We start from the raw sequence: 21,292 nt of genomic DNA, 5'->3' as shown, positions 1-21,292 counted from the left end.
TTGTTGGACAAGTAGCATTTCCCACCATCCCTAACATGGCTTTAGTCACACTGCTGTCTTGTCTTTAATGCTACACCATGTTTATTTTGTTCCTCTGGTCCTTCCCTGTTTTTGTTTCTCTTAACACAGAAATGCTTCTCTCTGAACATTTGCATCCTATCCATTCTTCAATACCCGGTTAAAACCCTTTTGCTTGATCCTTTTGCCTCTCCTTGACTTTTCTCTCTTGTGGAGCTTGTAATCTATATCTGACCATTTGAACTTATTTCATGTCCTATGTCTTGATGTTATTTTAAGGATAGCAGTTGAGTCACTGACATTACATGCTAGTTCTTACTCACGAACCAACACAGGTAAAGCAAATGACAGAAACCCAGTGGTGTAAGATTTTAAAATCTGCCCCTGGGAATTTCCGAATTAGCTCTCTTTAGGAAGAGAGAATAAGAGGGAAAGAGAAGGGGGGAGGAAAAATCCCACCTCCAGGGGACAGTGAATACTTCAGAGTCTTTGGGCCAAAGGAGTTTTTAAAAGACAGTCTAGTCCAGTCCCCTAAGATTTTAATCATCTCCACAGCATCTCCTGGCTGCAGCTTTGAACAAACACATCTAGGGAAAGAGAATGCTGTACCCCTAAAAGCAGCTCATTATGAGCAGGGGTGGCTCTGGGGCCTGGAAACTCATTCAAGCATTTTGGGAGCTGCTACCATATGCCTACCAGATCACAGAGCTAGAGGTAGATAAAGAGGAATAACAAGTGTCCCAGCTTACACAGTGCCCCATCCTCTTGTGAACAGTAACCAAGTGAGAAAATAATTGACATTCATACAATGAGAGAAATATTAATATTATGAATCTGAACAGAATGCCAGGACCTTGAGAGATAAGTAGGATTTTTAACAGGTAGAGATAAGAGGATAGAAAAAAGACATATCAGAGAGTCCAGAGGAGTACAGATACAGAGTCGGGAAGCCCTAAGCCACATATGAGCAGTGTTTAATTTAAACCTATGCCACGAGTCCCAGGGAAGGAAAACAGTTGCCTGCTGTGCCTCTAGTGATGTGATCCTGGTAGTCGCTGAGGTCACACTGGTGTGTCACGTCTGCCCCCATGGTTAGCCAGGACACAGTGAAAGCACTTTCATCATAACACTGGATAGTCCTGGGTGATTAAAGTCTTTCCATGTTTTTTTTTTTAGATTAAATTTCAAGTGTCTTATAGAGAGAGGTATTTCTAAATAGTGACTAAGCAGCAGAACCTCCCTGTATTTATATCCACAAGCTGAGCTCCACTAAAAGACTTGAGAGCACTAGCCACTCAGAACGTTGTGCTGTGTAAGAGCAGCAAGGATGGAATCTTTCTTATCACTGGAGACAGAAAAGTCATTTCGCAAGACTGACTGTTGTTCTGAATCCTGCCAGCGAGTCCACAACATACCACAGTTTCCCTTTTTGTTGAACTACACCACCATGAAGAATCATTTCTGCTAGCAGTGTTTTAGGCATTTTTAACCCAGAACTTGGCAGCACATACTGTATGGTTTTGTAGTGATTAAGAAAAGCTTACAATACACTTAGTTTCCATGCCTTAGTTATTTAGATACTCTGTGGTTCACTGCAACTTAAGCATTCATTTTCTGCCTCTCAGGACCACTTCTTTGCCCCTATTTTTTTTCTCTAAGCTAGGATTCTTTAACTTTATTAACTTTTGATGGTGAACAAAGAATACAAGAATTAAATTTATTTGGTTCTGATTTTTTGATGTCTTCATGGTTGAATGAGCTTTGGGGTTTATCTGACATTTAATGGGCAGTTTTAGCATTTGGCCAATACTAATTTATATGAATCTATACGTAATTCTTGGCTATTTAGTAATAGATCTAAGGACTTCCCTGGTAGTCTAGTGGTTAAGACTGCGCTTCCACTGCAGGGGGCATGGGTTTAATCCCTGGTTGGGGAACTAAGATCCCACATGCTGTGGCATTGCCAAAAAGGAAAAGCAAACAAAAAACCCAAACAAACATAAAACAATAGATCTAAGTATAATATAATTATAGAAGTATAGTATAACTATAGTATGGATCACAGAGACCAGTAGTTGAGAAAAGGAAATGTGGAAATCTGTTATTGGCAAGTATTGGGTCATGCAGCCTTTGTGCAGGTGTGACATACACATATATTACATATGATAAATCTGGCCAGTATTTAAATGCAGGTATACTCCCCAAAACTGAGGTAATATTGCAGTTTCGTATCACACACAGGGGTTTGCAAGAGTGTAGACATCCAGTCAGCGCTGGTTTGAAAATGACACTTGCATGTGTGAAGTGAAGTGAAGTTGCTTTAGTTGTGTCTGACTCTGCAACCCCATGGACTGTAGCCTGCCAGGCTCCTCTGTCCATGGGATTTTCCAGGCAAGATACTGGAGTAGGTTGCCATTTCCTTCTCCAGAGGATCTTCCTGACCCAGGGTTCGAACCTGGTTATCCTGTATTGCAGGCAGACTCTTTACCTTCTGAGCCACCAGGGAATTCCTTGCATGTATGAGGTAGATGGATTTCATAATGATAGTTACTTTTCATTTTAAATTCAAGTGTTTAGAACTGCATAAAATGAATCAAAAGAAGTCAAGTTACATTTTAAATGTAACTGTTTGAGACAAGTTGATTATTACGACTACTTTATCCTTTTATTTGAAAAATGTTTTGCAGTTTTACCAGCAATTTGTGTTTTCCTTTGGATGATCTGTTTTTTATTCTGTTGTCATCTAGACTTAGGAATTAAGGCAGCTTAACATCTTTGACAGTTCTGTCATTTGTAAACTTAGAGGTTGGATTAAGTTATGCATGATCTATCTTCCAGTATCTTTGTCAATATAGTTGGTTCAAGGGTCTGTCTTCAGCTTTCTCTTTTGGACCCCTTCTTCAAAGCTTTTTCTTTTTTTCTTCCATGTTGTATTTTGAAAATGATTTTCATCATTCTTCATATTGATATCCTACTCTAACTTAAATCAGTATTTGGGTCTTTCTTCCAGATACTCACTCACACTGTCCATCACCAACTCCCAGAGCTTTCTCGAACTCATGTCCATGGAGTCAGTGACGCCATCCAACCATCTTATCCTCTAACACCCAATTCTCCTCTTGCCTTCAATCATTACCAGCATCAGGGTCTTTTCCAATGAGTCAGTTCTTTGCATCAGGTGACCAGAGTATTTGAGCTTCAGCTTCAGCATCAGTCCTTCCAATGTATATTCAGGACTGATTTCTTTTAGGATTGGCTGGTTTGATCTCCGTACAATCCAAGGGACTCACAAGAGTCTTCTCCAACACCACAGTTCAAAAGCATCAATTCTTCGGTACACAGCTTTCTTTATAGTCCAATTCTCACATCCATACATGACTACTGGAAATCATAGCTTTGACTAGACGGACCTTTGCTGGCAAAGTAATGTTTCTGCTTTTTAATATGATGCCTAGGTTGGTCATAGCTTTTCTTCCAAGGAGCAAGCGTCTTTTAATTTCATGGCTGCAGTCACCATCTACAGAGATTTTGGAGCCCAAGAAAATAAAGTCTGTCACTGTGTCCAATGTTTCCCCATCTATTTGCCATGAAGTGATGGGACCAGATGCCATGATCTTAGTTTTCTGAATGTTGAGCTTTAAGCCAACTTTTTCACTCTCCTCTTTCACTTTTAAGAGGCTCTTTAGTTCTTCTTCACTTTCTGCCATAAGGGTGGTGTCATCTACATATCTGAGATTATTGATATTTCTCCTGGCAATCTTGATTCCAGCTTGTGGTTCATCCAGATAGAACAGTGAACCTGCCTATTTTGAAAAGAAAGAACTTGGGGAGAGAACATTGGTGAAGAAAATGGAAGGCTGTGGTGGTCAATGTGATTTTTAACTACTAATATTGGCATTTACAGATTTTATGTATTGAATTGAAACCATCAGTGTTAAATATACATTTCAATTTAATATACATTTGTAATAACAAATAAGGTCATTGGTCATTGAAGGCATCTGACAGAATTCAGACCCAAATGGAAGAGTTAAGTTATGTTAGTCCATTTATCTATCCAGTGACCGTGTGAGGCATAGGCCCCCTCTATGTAGCAGGGGTTACAACTATGAACCTGAAGTGGCCTTGATGTTTGAGGCTAGTTCAGTGGTGACACAAAAAGGAGAAGGAAATGACAAACAGGAAAGTGTTTCATGGTGGAAATAATGCTTGACAGAAGTGCTGTGGATCCTGGATGAAATCTGAAATGTAACAAGAATGACCTTTCAAGTGACTTTTTTTTTCAGGTTAAATTAATTAACTGTTATCTGTGGCCTAAGTTAAAAATCTTTTTCTTGCATGTCTGCATATATTCTTCACTCATTTATTTATTTATTCAGTAAATGTTGATTGAATGCTCAATATGTGCTTTGAACAAAATTTATGGTTTTAGCTTTTTTCCGTCTTTGGGAACATTGCTTCTAAAACTTCAGTATGAACTGATGTTTGACTGTACTTTTTTCCTTGTAGTATTTGACCCAAGAGTCCAAAAGTGCCATTAATGTAAGAATCCTTTGGTCAGAGAACACGTCACTGAATAATAGAAAATTAATAAAATATTTAATATGTGATATACACTATACACATTCATAGGTGGTGATGAACGTCAAAGTTGAAGAAAAATCCCACTTTAAGAAATAAACAGGAAGAACTAGGAGAGCCAGCAGAACATAAACGATAGCTACACTAAAGCTTTGCTTCAACCCTTAGCTTGTGCTCTAGGCATTGTTCACTTGGGACCCTGCTTAGGTGAGTTTATTACTAAATAGTTGCCAATATTTTAAGCAATGAAACCAGATTTCCCAAAGTGTATTTTTTAGATGTAATTTTTTTTAGGCAAAAGGTGGAGCAATGCTAAGTTAAAGGAGTCTCTTCACTGCAGGACTTATCAGAGCCTTTAGTATGCCAGCATGCATCATAACATTTCCCAGAAGGGAAAACAGCATATGTCCCAACTTCCGTGACCATTGATACTTTACCCCAGAGCATCTTGAAGACTAGTATTCCATAAAACATCTTGGAAATTGCTGCCTAACCACAGTGCATCCGAGTATGTAGAATCTGAGTACAGCAGTGTGGAGTGCCCCTGAGTGTATTTTCAGTTTCAGTGAAAGAATGGGGCAAATAATGAGTTAGAGGGTAATTGCATTCCCTAAGTTGGGTGAGATCCATTTATCTAAAGTGAAGATGAATGCTAAACAATAATCAAATAAATTAGGACTGTCTAGACAACCAGTCTGTCGAATTCAGGGCAAATTAAAGTTAATTGCGAGTTTTTATCTATTTATCATTTGAGACAGTTCTGTCTTTTTAGCTTATCAAAGGGATTAGAAGATTTGGCATTTTCAAAAGCAGATAATTATTTCTCTGAAAGGAAGCGCAAAATGCAGGTAGATATAGATAGATAGATAGGTAGATAGATAACAAGAATGGTTTTATCATGTGTATGTATGTAGAAAATGTACTAGTAGTATTAAGAATCTCCTAACTTACTTAGGCATAAAGGTTTAAATGACCAGGCACTCTATCCTTGTCAGTCTTTCTTAGTTGCTTGAGATAAATATAATCTAAGTAGCTTTGGAAGCTTGACTGTTGCCCTCATCCAGGGCACGGTTTTGTTTTCTTGGTATGTAGTTCCTCTGTTCATTGCAACAAGCGTTTGAGCACCTGCAACTCAGCAGGCTCGATTCCAGGGATGCAAAGGTGTATAACACATATTAGACACTAGTCAAGAGGCAGATCTCTGGGCGGGTGGTTATGTTGCCTTGGACAAGGGCAAAAGGCCACAGTGGTTTGGACAAGAGTGGCCAGGACTACAGTGGTGGGAAGCAGCAGATGTATAGAGAGTGCCAGGTGGTGATGTGTGCTAAGAAGAAAAATACAGCAGGGTAACAGATTGTGAGAGATGATTATATCACTTGTCCATATTGAAAGTGGGGTCACTGAACATTTTTCATGAGGAATATGCTACATTTCAAGGTTTATTCTAATCATTTGTTGTAGAAGGAAAATCAATAATTGAACTGGAAAGGGTAGCACAAGTCAAATGGACAAATTTCGTCTTTTCCTAATGTGAATGTACTTGAAGAAGTAAGGTAAAAGAAAGGGCCCTTGGCGAGGAGGTAGAGAAGGCAGGTATGAAGCTAGGTTCCACAGTTACAGATTATAGCCCAGAAAGCAAAGGGCCATTTCCTCAAAGTCTTCGTTGCTGATATTAATTCCTTCTCCAGGTGTGCTGTGTGGCTTAAATCATTTCCTATCCCATTTCTATGGGGAGGAGCCATCTCAGGATATCAGAAGCACTGCTGAATCTGTGGAAGCACGGTTTCCATGGGCAGCGGCTGTAAGAAGCTGGAGCTTGGTTTGAGGTTGCTATGGCAACACCCATGCTGGCTGCATACATCATCTCACCCAGGCTTTCCTGATCTAATAACCAGGATTAACAATTGCCTGAACTCTCATATGAGGTGTGCTTTTAGCAGACTTGAGTTTTTTTTAAGCCTCTCTAATAAATCCATTAACCTATTTTATTTTGGTTTCTCTAAAACCCAAATGGTTGAAGAGAGAGAAGCCAGAAAAGAAATTATATTGTTTTAAGCTCATCATCCTTATTTAAAATACTTAACTGCAAAGTGATTAAAGGTTCTCTTCTGCCGTTTTCCCTTTTTTGGGTTTTTGCATTTTGAAACTGATCAGATCCTTATATACATAATAGGGCTTTAACAAACTCTCTGTGCATTTATCTTCTCCACAGAAGACCATTGTGACAGAAAACCTACTACTGTCACAGAAAACCACTGGACATTTGGGAGTTTGGGGCTCTATTCCTCCTAATGAACTTGGTTTGCCACGATTTGGGAGAGGAAGAGCTCTTGGTGCAGGTGCAGAAATATTTTACCAGTGCCCCCCTTAGATCTCTTTCTTCAGACATGCCCATGGGAGGTTCACAGGCTAGATACTATGACACTTATGAGTCCAGGATACCAATGAATCTCATACACTTGCAAGTTTAATAGATTGCCTCTGCAAGGCTTGTTTTTCCTTCCCATCTCTGACATGAGTCCAGGAGTCTGTAGGTCTAACAGCATGTGTTGGAGCCAGCTTCTACTGTCTTGAAAGGACTGAGCCTGATCGAACATATGTCTTCCCAGTTTCACGTTCAATGATATCACACTGGTAGCTTGTAATCACTCTGATGAACCAAATCAGCCATGATGAGAGTGTATATATATCATGGAGATACAAATGTTGCAAATCGAGTGTCCTCTCCATGGCCTGAGGCCAGGGATGGTTGTTAACCATTTACTAGCCTACCACTATTAAAACCCTTTCCCCTATCTTGAAGGTGGGGAGGGGTGCCAGGAGGGGTGGGTGGGAAGCTGGCTTCTTTTATTGCCCTAGATTCCATGTGGCCATTAAATGATAGAAAATGAATGACAGGAAGAGCTATCATGCACAATACTCTTAGCTTTGGCTAATCTGTATATCTCTGGCACAAAATGAAATAGGTTTATATGACATTTTCTCTTTCTATAACAAATATGAAAATAAAAAATTTGATTTTAAAATTTATTTTTAGTAGCTACATTGTATTTGATGACTTACCTTCAGACTTAAAAATCTTTTCTTTTCTAGCAATTTTATCCCATTTACCAAAAAAACCCAACTTCTATTTATTGATTTTGAAATATATGTCAAAAACCCTTAAACTAATCTGTGGAGTTGACATTTGAGAGATGATTTTTTCCCATAGGTGGTTATTGAATTTTGTCGTGATGAGGGGAGGGTAGAATGCATAGTGATTACACAGAACAAGGAGGAAAAAAAAGAATTAAGAAATATAACTGAATACTTATACCTTGAAGCAGGCATTATTTTAGTGGTTTTTTTTTTTCCCCATTCAAATCAACAGACAGTAGTTGATATATTAGATAAAGCCCTTTTGGACCACGAGTGTTTGCCTGTGCTTTATTTATGACTTAACTGAGTTATTTATTCAAAATTAGCTATTGTTCAAAAGTAAATTTTCTAATGGCATCTTGACTGTATTTTCATATTCTGTATTTTCTAGCTTTAAATTATCATGGAAGTTCTTTATCAGAGTCTTCTTCACAGTAAATATGCAAGCTGAAACATTCACTCCCCACCCCCAATTTATTCAGCATCTTAGAAAGTGTATTTTTTTAAATGACTTAAATCTTTCCCTTTAAAATTCCAAGGCCTTGTTTTGCCTGAAGTTTTACTTTCATTTTGGGTTTGAAGGATTCGTTAACAAAAGAAACCACTTGTCACACACAAATAAAGAATGTCAATGTAGGACAAAAACCACTACAATATTGTAAAGTAATTAGCCTCCAACTAATAAAAACAAATGGAAAAAAAAATTTTTTTTAATTTAAAACAAAAAACAACAAAAAAAAGAATTTCAATTTTTAATAGAAGTTTATCTAACTTAATTTCAATATGCAGTCATTTAAATGAAAGGTATAGAAACAATAGAGAGAAATAACAGTGTATACATCACCAAATTGAGCTGAAACCTGCCTCTAGACTTGAACAGCACTGGGAAGCTCCAAGTAACAGCAATCTGGAGTCCCAGTTGGGTAAAGGGTCCCTGCCGGTGCCTCCATCCCACTGGCAAGACTTTAGATTGCAGCTTTGGGGGTCCTGCTTATAACCTTAGGCCACAAACTGGTATTATCATCAGTTTGCATGCAAAAATCCAGCTCTGTTTTTTTTAACTTTTACAATGCTGTTTGTTTCATCTTGTGAGTCTTAATAAGATTCCTTAAATCCTGGGGGCCTGGCTAGGTTCCCAGGGGCTTAAGGAATTCTAAGACCTACTCTTTCTTATCTATAAAGTGCCGCTTGACTTGCTGATAACAATTGGTGTGCTTATAGGCAGACATGTAGTCCAAGAAGGATCAGAAGTTGGTCAGAGGCCTGCTCCCCTACTTCTGAAGCCTGAACAAGACTGCTTCCATTTTAATTTCCCTAACAGATCTTTTGAAAACCTTTTTTTCTGGAATCCCTTTGAAAGGTTTTAAACATGTTACTTATTTCTCAAACTAAGAGCTCAAACTTTTTTGGCCCTTGCTGAGACAGGGCCAATCATTTTCCTGTAATGTAGAAACCTTCCCCCCACCCCCAAGCTTTTAAATTTTGTTTATATCCTTAAATGCCAAAGTACAAAATGACCTTTGTTACTGGTGTGCTCATTTGTCCTGGCTCAGCTAGCCCTGCTTCCTCCACCTCCTTTAGCCTCTGGAGTAGTGTTCATTTACTACTGTCACTGGACCCCACTCATCAAGCTTGTTTAGAATTACACATTAGATTCTACTTTATTGAGGCTCCAGCTTTATAAGTTAGTGTGTAAGAAATAAAATTTTTCACTTTTTAGGAGACTTTGTTGTGGACATATCAGGCACTTGGTTTCCTTATCGGGAATATGGGGGTAATAAACCTATTCTGAAGAAAGACAGAGGCAACAGGGAAGGCACCTGAAATTGATCTGTAGGATGTGAAGCCCTAAACCAACTGTCAGGCTGCCTCGGGGGGCATGATTGCTACAGGTCCCAACAGCTGCTGGAATTCAGAGCCACCTCTGCTTCTCCTTAGGCAGCATGCAGAGGGCAAGTTCCTCCTCCCTTAGAAGAGGAGCTAATCAAGTAATTCTAGCAAACCCAAGGGTGTTTTAATCAATCTAATTGGCTTATGGTTAGATTGATTAAGGGAAACTGGGAAGAAGTTAAAACTTTTTGCATCTGAGTTTCTCTGCTTTTCAATATAGAGCAGTGCTTTGAGCCTAAAAAATGTTCATATCTTTTGACCTAGTAATCTGCCTTACTAGGATGTAATCCTACAGAAATAAACATAACAAAGATTTTTGCGTAAATATGTTTTTCATCACACCTTTGTCCTTTTTCTTTTCTTATGATGGTCAGCAGAAGAGGCCTTTGGCTCTGTCCCAGAAAACACATTGCACCAAAGTTTGCAGACATTGGCTCACATTTATTTAAACTGTCACGGGATGCCTTTTTTGTGAGCAGATTCCAAATATTTGTTGCATACCTAAATCTTGGATGGATGTCAGTAATGCAAGGGTACACTGTACTTGAAGGAGTCAAAGGTGCATGCAAACATTAGCAGAGAGCAGCACTGGATATTATGGTTTAGCCTTCCTCCATTTTAGATCTTATAGACCCAAACTCATTCTTGATTCTGGGTATGTATACTTTATACCATTCTCTGTATCAACAAAATACCATGTCATCCTCTGAGAGCAGACATCAAAACAGAACTAGCCATGTTTAGAAGTTTGTTATAGGAAAATGCTGGTGAAGGATAAAGGGGGAGAGAGAGCAGGAGCAGGCAAGTTGTTTTTTAAAGAATGAAAGAAACCAGGTACTCCTGTATAATTTCCTACAGTCTAGATTTTGTTGATTGCGTCCCAGTAATATTATTTAACATGTTCTTCTGGCCCCAAGTGTCATATCTAGAGGCTAGATCACGTTAGAATTTAGTTTAGTTGCTCTTTCCCTTTCTCCCCTTCCTTCCTTCCTTCCTTTCTTCCTAATTACTTCATACATGGTGGTATGCACTTCCTTTAAGAGACTGGTAGTGTCTGGTTATCTCTCTCTTGTGTGTGTCATGTTAGCATCTGTTGACAATCATTGCACTATATCTATTAATTCCTTAAAGGTTGCAAAATGCTGATATTCTAATTATTTCTGTCTTCACTTATTAACTAGTATACTTTTATACAGTGAAATCTCCCTTTGTTAGCTACCTGGTTACTTTGAGGTTCAGTGCAAATAGGGAAGATAGGATGAATGCCAAATTCTTCTTTTTTTTTAATAAGTTGACTCCTTAGTATTTTCCAAAGGTGACCAATGAGAGTTTTTATTTATTTATTATTATTATGAGTGAATTTAAGCCATTCCAGCTGGGGGTTGTTGTTGTTTTGGCCATGTTGCACAGCTTGCTAGGATCTCAGTTACCCAACAAGGGATTAAACCTGGGGCACTGCAGTGAAAGCCCAGATTCCTAACCACTAGGCCACCAGGGAACTCCCTGCAGTTGTTTTTATTTGATACTCAAACTGTTCCATCTTTGGCCAGTGGGAATTATTACAGATAGATTTCTGAGCTGTTTTGTCACGATCCTAGTGGTCTCTGTTAGCCTCCTTGCTCTCTGTTATGATTTGATGTTCCAGACCCATCTTGTACATTTCTTGCCCCAGATTTCTACTTAGTCTCATTGTTCTTACATCTGAATTTCCTATTTCTAGGCCCCAAATCCTGGATCACAGTGATAGCAGCCTGATTACTCATTTGCTTTGTTTCACATTACATACATAATGGCCTCAAAATAACAATTCTAAACCTAGCACCCACAAAATGATTACTGATTAAAATGTTTGCAGTTCTTTTCTGTTTTTAGGATATATACCATTAGAAATGAACTATCACCTTACTGGGCTTTAGAAATCACTAAGAACAGTTCCTCTTCTTAACCACTTGTACACATATTTAGGTATCATTTTACTAATCTTATCTCTGGTGTCATTCTTATTTCTCTTTCACCCTGATATTCTGACATTTTTTTCTCCTTGAGTATATTTATCTATGTAGTCTGCTTCATGTTTTTTTTTATAATAGAGGAGTATAAAGATAACTAGGTATAAGAGAAATTGAAGTACAAAAAAGGTAGATTTTAAAATGTGTATACATGCCCTTTTTTCCTTACTCTGTGAGCTGAGAGGTCTTAGAAACATGATTCTCTAGTATCAATGGGCATGCTTAGAGCCCAGATCTTGGTTTCTGAAACTGTTCTGTAATAAAAGAAACCAGTGCTCACTGGAGAAATAGCTGATTGTAGGGCTGGGCAGAGAAAGACAAGCCTGGTACATCTTGTAATACCAGAAAGTAACGAAGTCCTCAAATACATACATACACACAAAATGCTAAGTGGCCAAAGCTGAAACAATTTGAGCAACAAAAGAAGTAACAGTGTTGGATTATAACCAAAAGTATAAAACAACTGTCTATGAATCCATAAGGATTTAAGTAAATGGTTAAATAAATAAATAAGTGGGGTAGAAGAGACAAATCTCCTATGCAGATGAATTTCAAATAATTTATGTCAGTACTCCACCCTCAGAGAAGGGCATGGCAACCCACTCCAGTATTCTTGCCTGGAGAATCCCCATGGACAGAAGAGCCTGACGGGCTACAGTCCATGGGATCACAAAGAGTCGGACACGGATGAGCAACTAAGCACTCCACCCTTGAGGAAGTAGGACATAACTCTCTACTTCTAAAGTGCAGACTTTACATAGACTTCCTTCCAAAGAGTATAGCATGGAAGGGGAGAAAAAGAATAGCTTTACAGTGGAGAAACCTGGCCAAACACTACCTCAACCTCGGTGATCAAGATTAACATCAGTGATAAGTCATGTTCATAGCATGCACCATTGATATAATGTTAATCTACAACATTTGCTTCTACTTTTCTGGTATTAACTACACTGTTTTTTTTTTGTTGTTGTTGTTGTTGTTGTTTCTTTCATTTTGTTTGATTTGACTTGGCTTGTGGAATCTTAATTCCCCAACCAGGGATTGAACCTGGGCCATGGCAGTGCAAGCAATGAGTCCTAACAACTGGACCACCAGAGAATTCCCTTACTATACTGTATTTAAAAATATACTTTTTATGAAAATTTTTATTTATGAGTGAAAGCCTGTACTCAACTTTGAGCAAATAAATAAAGTATGAAACATGGTTCCTGCCTTTGGTAATTTTTAGTCTAGTTGGGAAAACAAGATCTAGCTAGCATGTGATCCATATATAGATAATCAGGGGTCATTATAGGGGGATTTAAATTGAGTAAAGCACAGAGATACTGTGGGCTGGTCTAAGGTAGGGCGAGTTTCCAGGAAAACACTTCTGTTTATACAGTCAGGATTTCTAGAAGAGCGGCATGATAAGGGTTGATTGAGGAGTTCAACAGATTCTTTTGCATATGATTTGATTATCACCAAACCCCCAAATATATATATATATATATATATATTTTTAATTATTACATTTTTAACCAACCTTATGATAGATAATAAAATTAAATTATGATACATAATATAATATATGCTAGATTATAAAATTTTGGGCTCAGTAATCACAGTGAGGTGATTAGACAGAATCACAAAATTTATTAGACAGGACAATCAATGAATTGTATATGATGTTCTGCATTTATATTATATGTAGACCTGCTTAAATCTTCAATGTTTCACATTTAGATGTTAATATGTTCTTCAACTTTTTTTTTTTTCCCCTTCTAGGATTATCTGCTGCCAAACTCTTAGCCGAACATGAAGTTAATGTTTTGGTTTTAGAAGCCCGGGAGAGAGTTGGAGGAAGAACATACACAGTGAGGGTAAATGATTTTGATACCTACATAAATACAAAATCTCACACAAACTAGAAGTGGGGTCATTGGAAGTTCCAGAGCTGGGGGGAATGTCAAGAGTGTATGCAGTTAAGCCATTGATCCACCATAGTCCTAGACTACTTTATTAAATAAGTATCTGTTCTTTTCAACAAACACCCACCAAAGAGTGTCAGCCTCTAACCTTCAGTAGCTTACATTCTAGTGAAGAAAACAAACCTGGACAAATAATTTCAATACAGCATCATCATTTCCATACCAGAGACCTAAATAGAGGATATAGTATCTCAGGTGAGGTAAGGTTTAGCTGGACTTGAAGTGACTATACCTTCACCACATACACATACACACACACACACACACAATATAGATTCCTTGTTTATTTATCCAAGGACACACAACTTAAAAGAAGTGTGACCACAGAAAGCAGAGGCAAATGTAACGTGTTTCTGTGCAACTTTTTCCTTAGCCCTTGTTCTCCAAGAGGTGCACTGCTGAGAGAGGCACTCTTTGCTCAGGTGGGGTCAGTGAGACATGAGAAGGAATCCCAGCTCTTGCTACATCACAGCCTTTTATTTATTTTTTTTCATTTATTTTTATTAGTTGGAGGCTAATTACTTTACAATATTGTAGTGGGTTTTGTCATACATTAACATGAATCAGTCATGGAGTTACATGTATTCCCCATCCCATCACAGCCTTTTAATACTTAGACTTACATCACCACTTTGGGGAAAATGCAAGCTAACTGGTGTTTACAACTATTTAAAGAAATGGTTGCAGGTTGTTGGATCTGTGGAGATCTGATGAAAGGATACAGGGAAGGAAGAAATAAAGACAAAGATGGAAGTTGAGGAACATGAAGATTTGAGTAGCGGGTAGAGGCAGAGGAGGAAGACCAGATTGGGGCAGTGCCATGAAAATCAGTAAAGAGGATGGGATGATAAACAGAATCAAATGCCAGGGGCATTTGACACAGGATGAAGGCTGTTAAGAGGCTCTTGTATTTGGCATTTAGAAGGTCATTAATGAGCCCCTTTGCTAAAGCACACAAATCGAGCATTAAAGGCTGAGGATTGGCAACAGGGACAAAACCAGACTGTTGAAGTGACTGGAAGGAGAGGAAGCATCTAATTAGAAGATGTATCAGACTTATAATAGAATGGCTTATGCAGTGATAATAATGATGATTTAAGCAATCCAAACATTCAGTCCTTTTATATAAGAAGAAGTCTGGTGGTTTGTAGTCCAGGCTGGTGCAGGGGTTCAGCTCTGTCAGCAAATCTTTAGGATCTCTCTGTCCTTCTGCCCAGCCATTCTTTTCCTGTTGGCTTCTTGCCTAGTGGTAACCAGATGGCTTTAGCATCTCGCAGCATCAGGCCCTCACTCGAGGCAGGAAAGGGCGGTGAAGAGGCGGCCCAAGTCTTATCTGCAACAAAGCCTTTCTTTTTCCAGAAGACCCCGTGAGACATTTGCTTTAGTCTCATTGGCTAGATTTGGGGCACACAGCTACCCTCAGCTGCCAGGGAGCCTGGGAAAGCAAGTATTTAACATTTCCAGGCTGCATAATAGAAGCAGGCATGGGAAAAGGAACATACATGGGTATAAAATAGTCAACCAACATCTAAACAAGGATATTGTACCAGCTCTTTTCAGTCACACCAAGCCAAGCTCCCCTTCTGTCCATCACTTTCTGCCTTTTCAGACGTACAAGGATGTATCATAGGCCTATTTTTACTTTCCTCAGCTCTAAGAGAACCCTACAGCCTTGCTACTCAACGTATACTGTGAGCTACCTGTCTGGGAATCACCCTGGAGCTTGACAGACATGCAGAGTATCAGGCCCTGTCCTAGACCTGCTGACTCTGCATTCTGACAAGATCCTTAGGGGACCCTACAGAAGTACTGCTCTTTGCTGTAGGCTCGCTTGCTTTAAATGAATGTGAATCTACATAAACTGCATTTGAAGCTTTTGAGTACCTCCTCAGAAGGAGGCTATTGGTCTGGGAGTGAGGAGACTGGGGCTCTGACCCTTGTCTTACCTTGGGTAAGTACTATTAGCACTTTACATCTCAGTTTTCTCATCTGGGCAGTGAGATATAAATGGGCTTGAAGCTCCCCCCAACTTCAGGTTCTAATCAAAGGTAGTGTGTTGTAGTGCAAAAGAAGGATTGCATATTCTGCCTGTACCACCTTAATAGATATGATTCATCTGTCATTTTCTGAAGAATATTCCTTCATTTTGGAGATAGGTATTAAGTTGTCCCTTTGCCCTACTTTTCTTATTTAAATAGGAGCATCAGTCATGTTGTGGATTTTTCAGTTCTCTTTTGGCAGAACTTAGTTTTGTTTTTGTTTTTAATTGAAGTATAGTTTCCCTGGTGGCTCAGATGGTAAAGAATCCCCCTGCAATGTGGGAGATCTGGGGTCAATCCCTGGGTCGAGAAGATCCCCTGGAGAAGGGAATGGCTACCCACTCCAGGATTCTTGCCTGGAGAATTCCACAGACAGAGGAGCCTGGCGGGCTATAGTCCATGGGGTTGCAGAGAGTCAGTAATGACTGAGCGACTAACACACACATTGTTGATTTATAATATTATATTGTTTTAGGTTATAGCATAGTGATTCAGTATTTTTACAGATTATACTCCGTTAAAAGTTAATATAAGATAATGGCTGTAATTCCTTGTGCTCCACAATATATCCTTGTTCCTTATCTATTTTATACATAGTACTTTGTATCTCTTATTCCTATGTCCCTAGCTTGCCCCTCCTCCCTTCTCTCTCCCCTCTAGTAAATACCAGTTTGTTTTCTATGTCTTTGAGTCTGGAACAAGTTTCTTTGGGCAAGGGAAATGAGAATCTCAATGTGCTTAGCCCCATCTATGTTATTGCCCCAGACTGCTTTTTCATGCTGCATCATTTATATATATATCAGTGGCATATAGGAACTATTGTGTATTGAGTATGATATTAAAATTCCCTTTTGGAATGTGAGAAATTAACTCTGAAATGCTGAGAAACTAGGACTTGACATCTATAAGATTTCAAATGAATTCAAATGAATAGAAGGGGTAAAAAGGGCTTTACAAAGCAGGCACAGAAATGGTATCTAATCAGAAACTGAATTGAATATTGTTACAGTTGTTTCTACTAGCATAATCAATTAGAGTGTGGGGAGGAGATGCCATAAAAATTACTCTGGATCTTTAACTACTGAAATATCAAATTTTATATTGTCCCTTGGCAGTGGTTCAGATACATCTTCTATTCATTCAAACTTCCCAGTTTGTGCTAGCGTGATTCCCCCATAATTCTTCAGGACCAGATGAATGAAGTTGAAATGCCTGCAAGGCTACCACAGGGATGGTGTATTAGTTTTCCTAATATGGTTATGTGTTTATGGCTTCTTCAAAGGCTGAGTTGTTGTTCAGTCACTCAGTCGTGTCCGACTCTTTGCAACCCCATGGACTGCAGCACACTAGGCTTCCTTGTCCTTCACCATCTCCCAGAGCTTGCTCAAACTTATGTCCCCATTAAGTCAGTGACGCCATCCAACCATCTCATCCTCTGTCATCCCCTTCTCCTGCCTTCAATCTTTCCCAGAGTAATGAGATCCAAACCAAGATCCTAAAGACTGAGGGGCAGCATAGCAGAATATGGTGTTATAGTTCTACTGTCTTCCTGCTGAAGCTGGGGCATCTCCTTTCCAGTGCTTCCACTTTGTAAAGAAAGATTCTATGAAATGTCTCATTCTTTTTACTGCTTCGCTTGGGATTATTTACTTTAAACAGTGTTAGTATTCTAAAGACATCCTGTTTAGAAACTCCCAAGAGTCATCTTGCTGTCTTAGTTAAATTTATTGGACTACTGACTCCAATTTTGTTCTTCACATCTTAATAAGGATGTTGGAGACTGGAGAAGGTTTGGAGCACAGCACCAGTAGTTAGTAAAAGGGAACATTAGGATTATATGAGGGACAGAAGTCAGAGGAACACTTCATTTCTGGTATTATGGTGGAATGACTGACTGTCCCTCTTAAAATAAGTAAAATGCTGAATAAAATATATTGTGCTACCTTGAAGTGAGAAAATTGCAGATCTCCTGGATGTTAAGCAGACATCTCAGATCTAACACATCCAAGCTGAATTTCTTGTCTTCCTCATCAAGAACACTATTCCTACAGCCTTCCCCATAAGGGAGGATGGCAACTCCCCAAACACCTGGAGTCATGTTTAACCCCATGAGGCCCTACATTCATTCTGTCAGGAAATTCTTTTGGCTCTGCCTTCAAAATATATCCAGAATTCAACCTTACCCTCCACTTCCAGGGCTACCACCTGGTAGCAGCCACAGTCATCTCTAGGGAAAGTGTTAGTCACTCAAGTCGTGTCCAACTCTTTGGGATCCCATGGACTGTAGCCCACCAGGCTCCTCTGTCCATGGGATTCTCCAGGCAGGAATACTGGAGTGGGTTGCCATGCTCTTCTCCAGGGAATCTTCCTGACCCAGGGATTGAACCCACGTCTCCTGCATTGCAGGCGGATTCTTTACCATCTGAGCCACCAGGGAAGATTATCTTAACTACTTTCTCAGCTTTTACCCTTGCCCCATAAAATCTACTATTAGTGTGACAGCCAGAATGAGCTCTCAAACCTAAGTCAGATCTTGGCACTTCTCTGCTTGAAACCTTCCAAAGGCTCCCCTTTTCATTCAGAGTAAAAGCTGATATTCTTTCAATGCGTTGTGAGGTGTTCCATGACCTGCCCTCCCCACCCTTGACTTCTCTAATCTCATCTCCAGTTCTCTTTTCCTTGCTCACTCTGTTCTAGACACACTAGTCTGTGTTTTGTGAACACACCAGGCACATTTCTGCCTTAGAATCTTTACACTGACTCTTTCTTCTGCCAGGAATGTTCCTGTCCCAAATAGCCACATGGATAACTCCCTTACCTCCTTCAAGTCTGTATGAAAAGATCACCTTTTTTTGGAGGCCTACGTGTCACTTGTATTTGAATCTGAAATCTTTCCTTCTCTCCTCTGCAGTTTTAATCTGTCTTGTCACTCTCTAGTTTTTTCTTTTTTAAATGTTATCTACTTCTAAGATATTTATTTATTATGGTTCATTTTCTGTCTCTTCCTACTAAATGAAAGCTGCTTGAGAGCAGAGATCTTTATTTTGTTCACTGATATAACAGAAGCTTCTTGATCTATACCTGGTACCTTGTAGGAACTCAAGATATAGTTATTGAATGAACTAATGAGTCCCCAAAGCAAAGTGAAAACATGAAGCTTAGGAATTCAGTGAGCTCAAAATTTGAGTTTCACCTTGAATGCCTACTGAACCCTGAAGACTTTGTAGTTCCACTGGGATGGATGTATGGCATGCAGAGAACAGGAGATAAAATCCTCACCCTGTCAAAGGTAGGAAGTTTAATAGGAAACACTCCAAATTGGAATCCCCTGTGCTATACTCTGTACGTGAAAGCAAAATAAATCTTACCATTCAAAGGGATACAAATAAACCTTGCCTTCATCTGTGGCTTCCATCTAAATTCACACTACCTATATGGCATGAAAAAAACCTTAGAATATATAAAGTACCAAGGATGCTGGCAGAAATAGACTCAATTCCTGTCCACCCAGGACAAATAACTTACACAGAAAAGGTTCTAAAGAAAATGAACGACTTATAGTCAAAAGTAACAGAGCCAAAGAAAAGTGACAGAACATACAAGGAAGCTAGGCACTAAAAGAAATGTCTAAAAGAGTAGGCCTGAGTGTATAAGTAGAAGAAAAAACTTCAAAAGAAACAAAAGAAAACCCTTAATCCCAAAGAAGGAAAGAAATCAGGCAGGAAACCGTTAACAGTGGGACAAATTGAAAGCCATAATAAGTGAAATTAAGACATTTTAAAAGAAATACAATATAAATAGGTTAAACTCAGTTCAGGGGGGGAAATGTCAGAATAAAGAACACTTTAACTGAGAGATAGAAAAAGAGATAATATACAAATACTAATCTAAGCTGTTTTAACTAGATTAATACCAGACAAAATAAGGTTTAAACAAAAAAATGTTTCATTGAATTAAGTATCAGTACAATAGTGATAAGAGACCTGGAAGACCAAACAGTTCTAAACTTGTATATCCTAAATAACGTAGCCTCAAAATATAAAGCAAAAATTGATAGTAATCAAACATGAATGCCCAATAGACTAGGGGATTTTTAACATACTTTTCTAAATTAATAATAAATGAAGCAAACAAAGGCTGAGCACAATTAATCTTTTTCTAATGGACATATATAAAACATACATATTACTTAACAGAAGACTATATGTTCTTTTCATTCTGGAATGAAAAATCTTTGAAGATCAACCATGTGCTAGGTCATAAAGTAAACCTCAAGGATTGATACCATATAATCCATTTTTTTTTTTACCACAATGCAGTTATGACAGAAAGATAACTAAAAAGAATTCCAGCTATAGATATTAAAACAGCAAAACTTTTAGAAACATTGATTTAGACAGAAATTGTATTGGAAATTTGCAAACACTTAAAACTGCACAGTAATGGAAATACTAAAATAAAGTTGTGTAGTTAAAACCATATGAGAGGAAGATTCATAGCCTAAATTTTTCTATCAGAAAAGGATAGGAGGCTCAATATGAATAAGCTAAGCATTCAAGAAATAGAAAATTGAGTGTAAAAAATCCAAATAAAGGAAAAAGGAGCATAAGTCATTGATATATAAAATAAATACTCAATAAAAATGATCAGTAATAGAAAGGTTGATTTTTTTAAGTCTTATTAAAAACTGACATGTCTGCTAAGATTTTTTAAGAAAAAGGAAAAGGAGAGATCTCTAAACAAATAAAAGGGATGAAAATGAAGATATAACCACTGATGGAATAAACAGTAAATGAGAACAGGAGGTCCTGAATTTTATAGCAATAGTTTTGACACATATGAAATATATATATTATGAGAAACTATAATTTCTAAAAATTAACAGATTAAGAAATAGAAAATATGAGTAGTGCTTTAACCTCAAAATAAACTAAATCTGTAGTTTTAAGTTTTTCCCACAAAGAAAACACTAAACCTAGATAGCTCTACAGGTATGTCCTACCTACTGTTCAAAGAAGAGATTATTCTGTTTACATATGAACCCTTCTAAAAAAATAATAAAATAAAGAACAGAAGAAAGTATGATCACTAACTCATGAGATTAACAATACTGTAATGCTGAAAAACAGACAAGGGCTGGAGAATAGAGGAGACTCCTGGGGCAATCTCAGTATCACTTATAAACATAGATATAAAAATTCTAAACAAAAGGTTAGCAAAGCATATCCAGCCATGGGAAGATAATATCAGATTATATTACCCCAGGAAGGCAAGGTTCTAGGCATTCAATTTTATGGAAATAGCAGATAAGGTAAATTGTCCCAGCCCTCCTACTATATACAATGATACTAGACAAATTATACATAGACACCACACACATACACACACACACACACACACATCTTCAAAGCACCAGAGAGCTAACAAGGTAGTGAAGATTCACTAGACCAACATCCAGAAAACATTGGCCTGCTTTTCCCCTGGGGGTGGGGAGGTGGGAGTTTTTGCTGACTACTAGAAAAGCAAGTGAGAGACTGAGCTCAGTTCAGTTCAGTCGCTCAGTTGTGTCCGACTCTTTGCGACCCCATGAACCACAGCACTCCAGGCCTCCCTGTCCATCACCAACTCCTGGATTCTACCCAAACCCATG

At 38.4% G+C, this 21,292-nt stretch overlaps 1 protein-coding gene across 1 annotated transcript in view; it reads left to right on the top strand.

Annotated features, from left to right (window-relative positions):
• Positions 1-21,292, top strand: part of MAOA (monoamine oxidase A) — a 79,537-nt gene that overhangs the window by 3,791 nt on the left and 54,454 nt on the right. Inside the window, exon 2 of the mRNA XM_043896123.1 lies at positions 13,401-13,495. Coding sequence (XP_043752058.1) covers positions 13,401-13,495 — 95 coding nt within the window. The remainder of the gene's footprint in view (positions 1-13,400; positions 13,496-21,292) is intronic.

The sequence above is a fragment of the Cervus elaphus genome, chromosome X (genome assembly GCF_910594005.1).
Source record: "Cervus elaphus chromosome X, mCerEla1.1, whole genome shotgun sequence".
Taxonomy (NCBI): Eukaryota; Metazoa; Chordata; class Mammalia; order Artiodactyla; family Cervidae; genus Cervus; species Cervus elaphus.
Note: the sequence above shows the minus strand (reverse complement) of the source record. Positions and strands in the feature narration are given on the sequence as shown.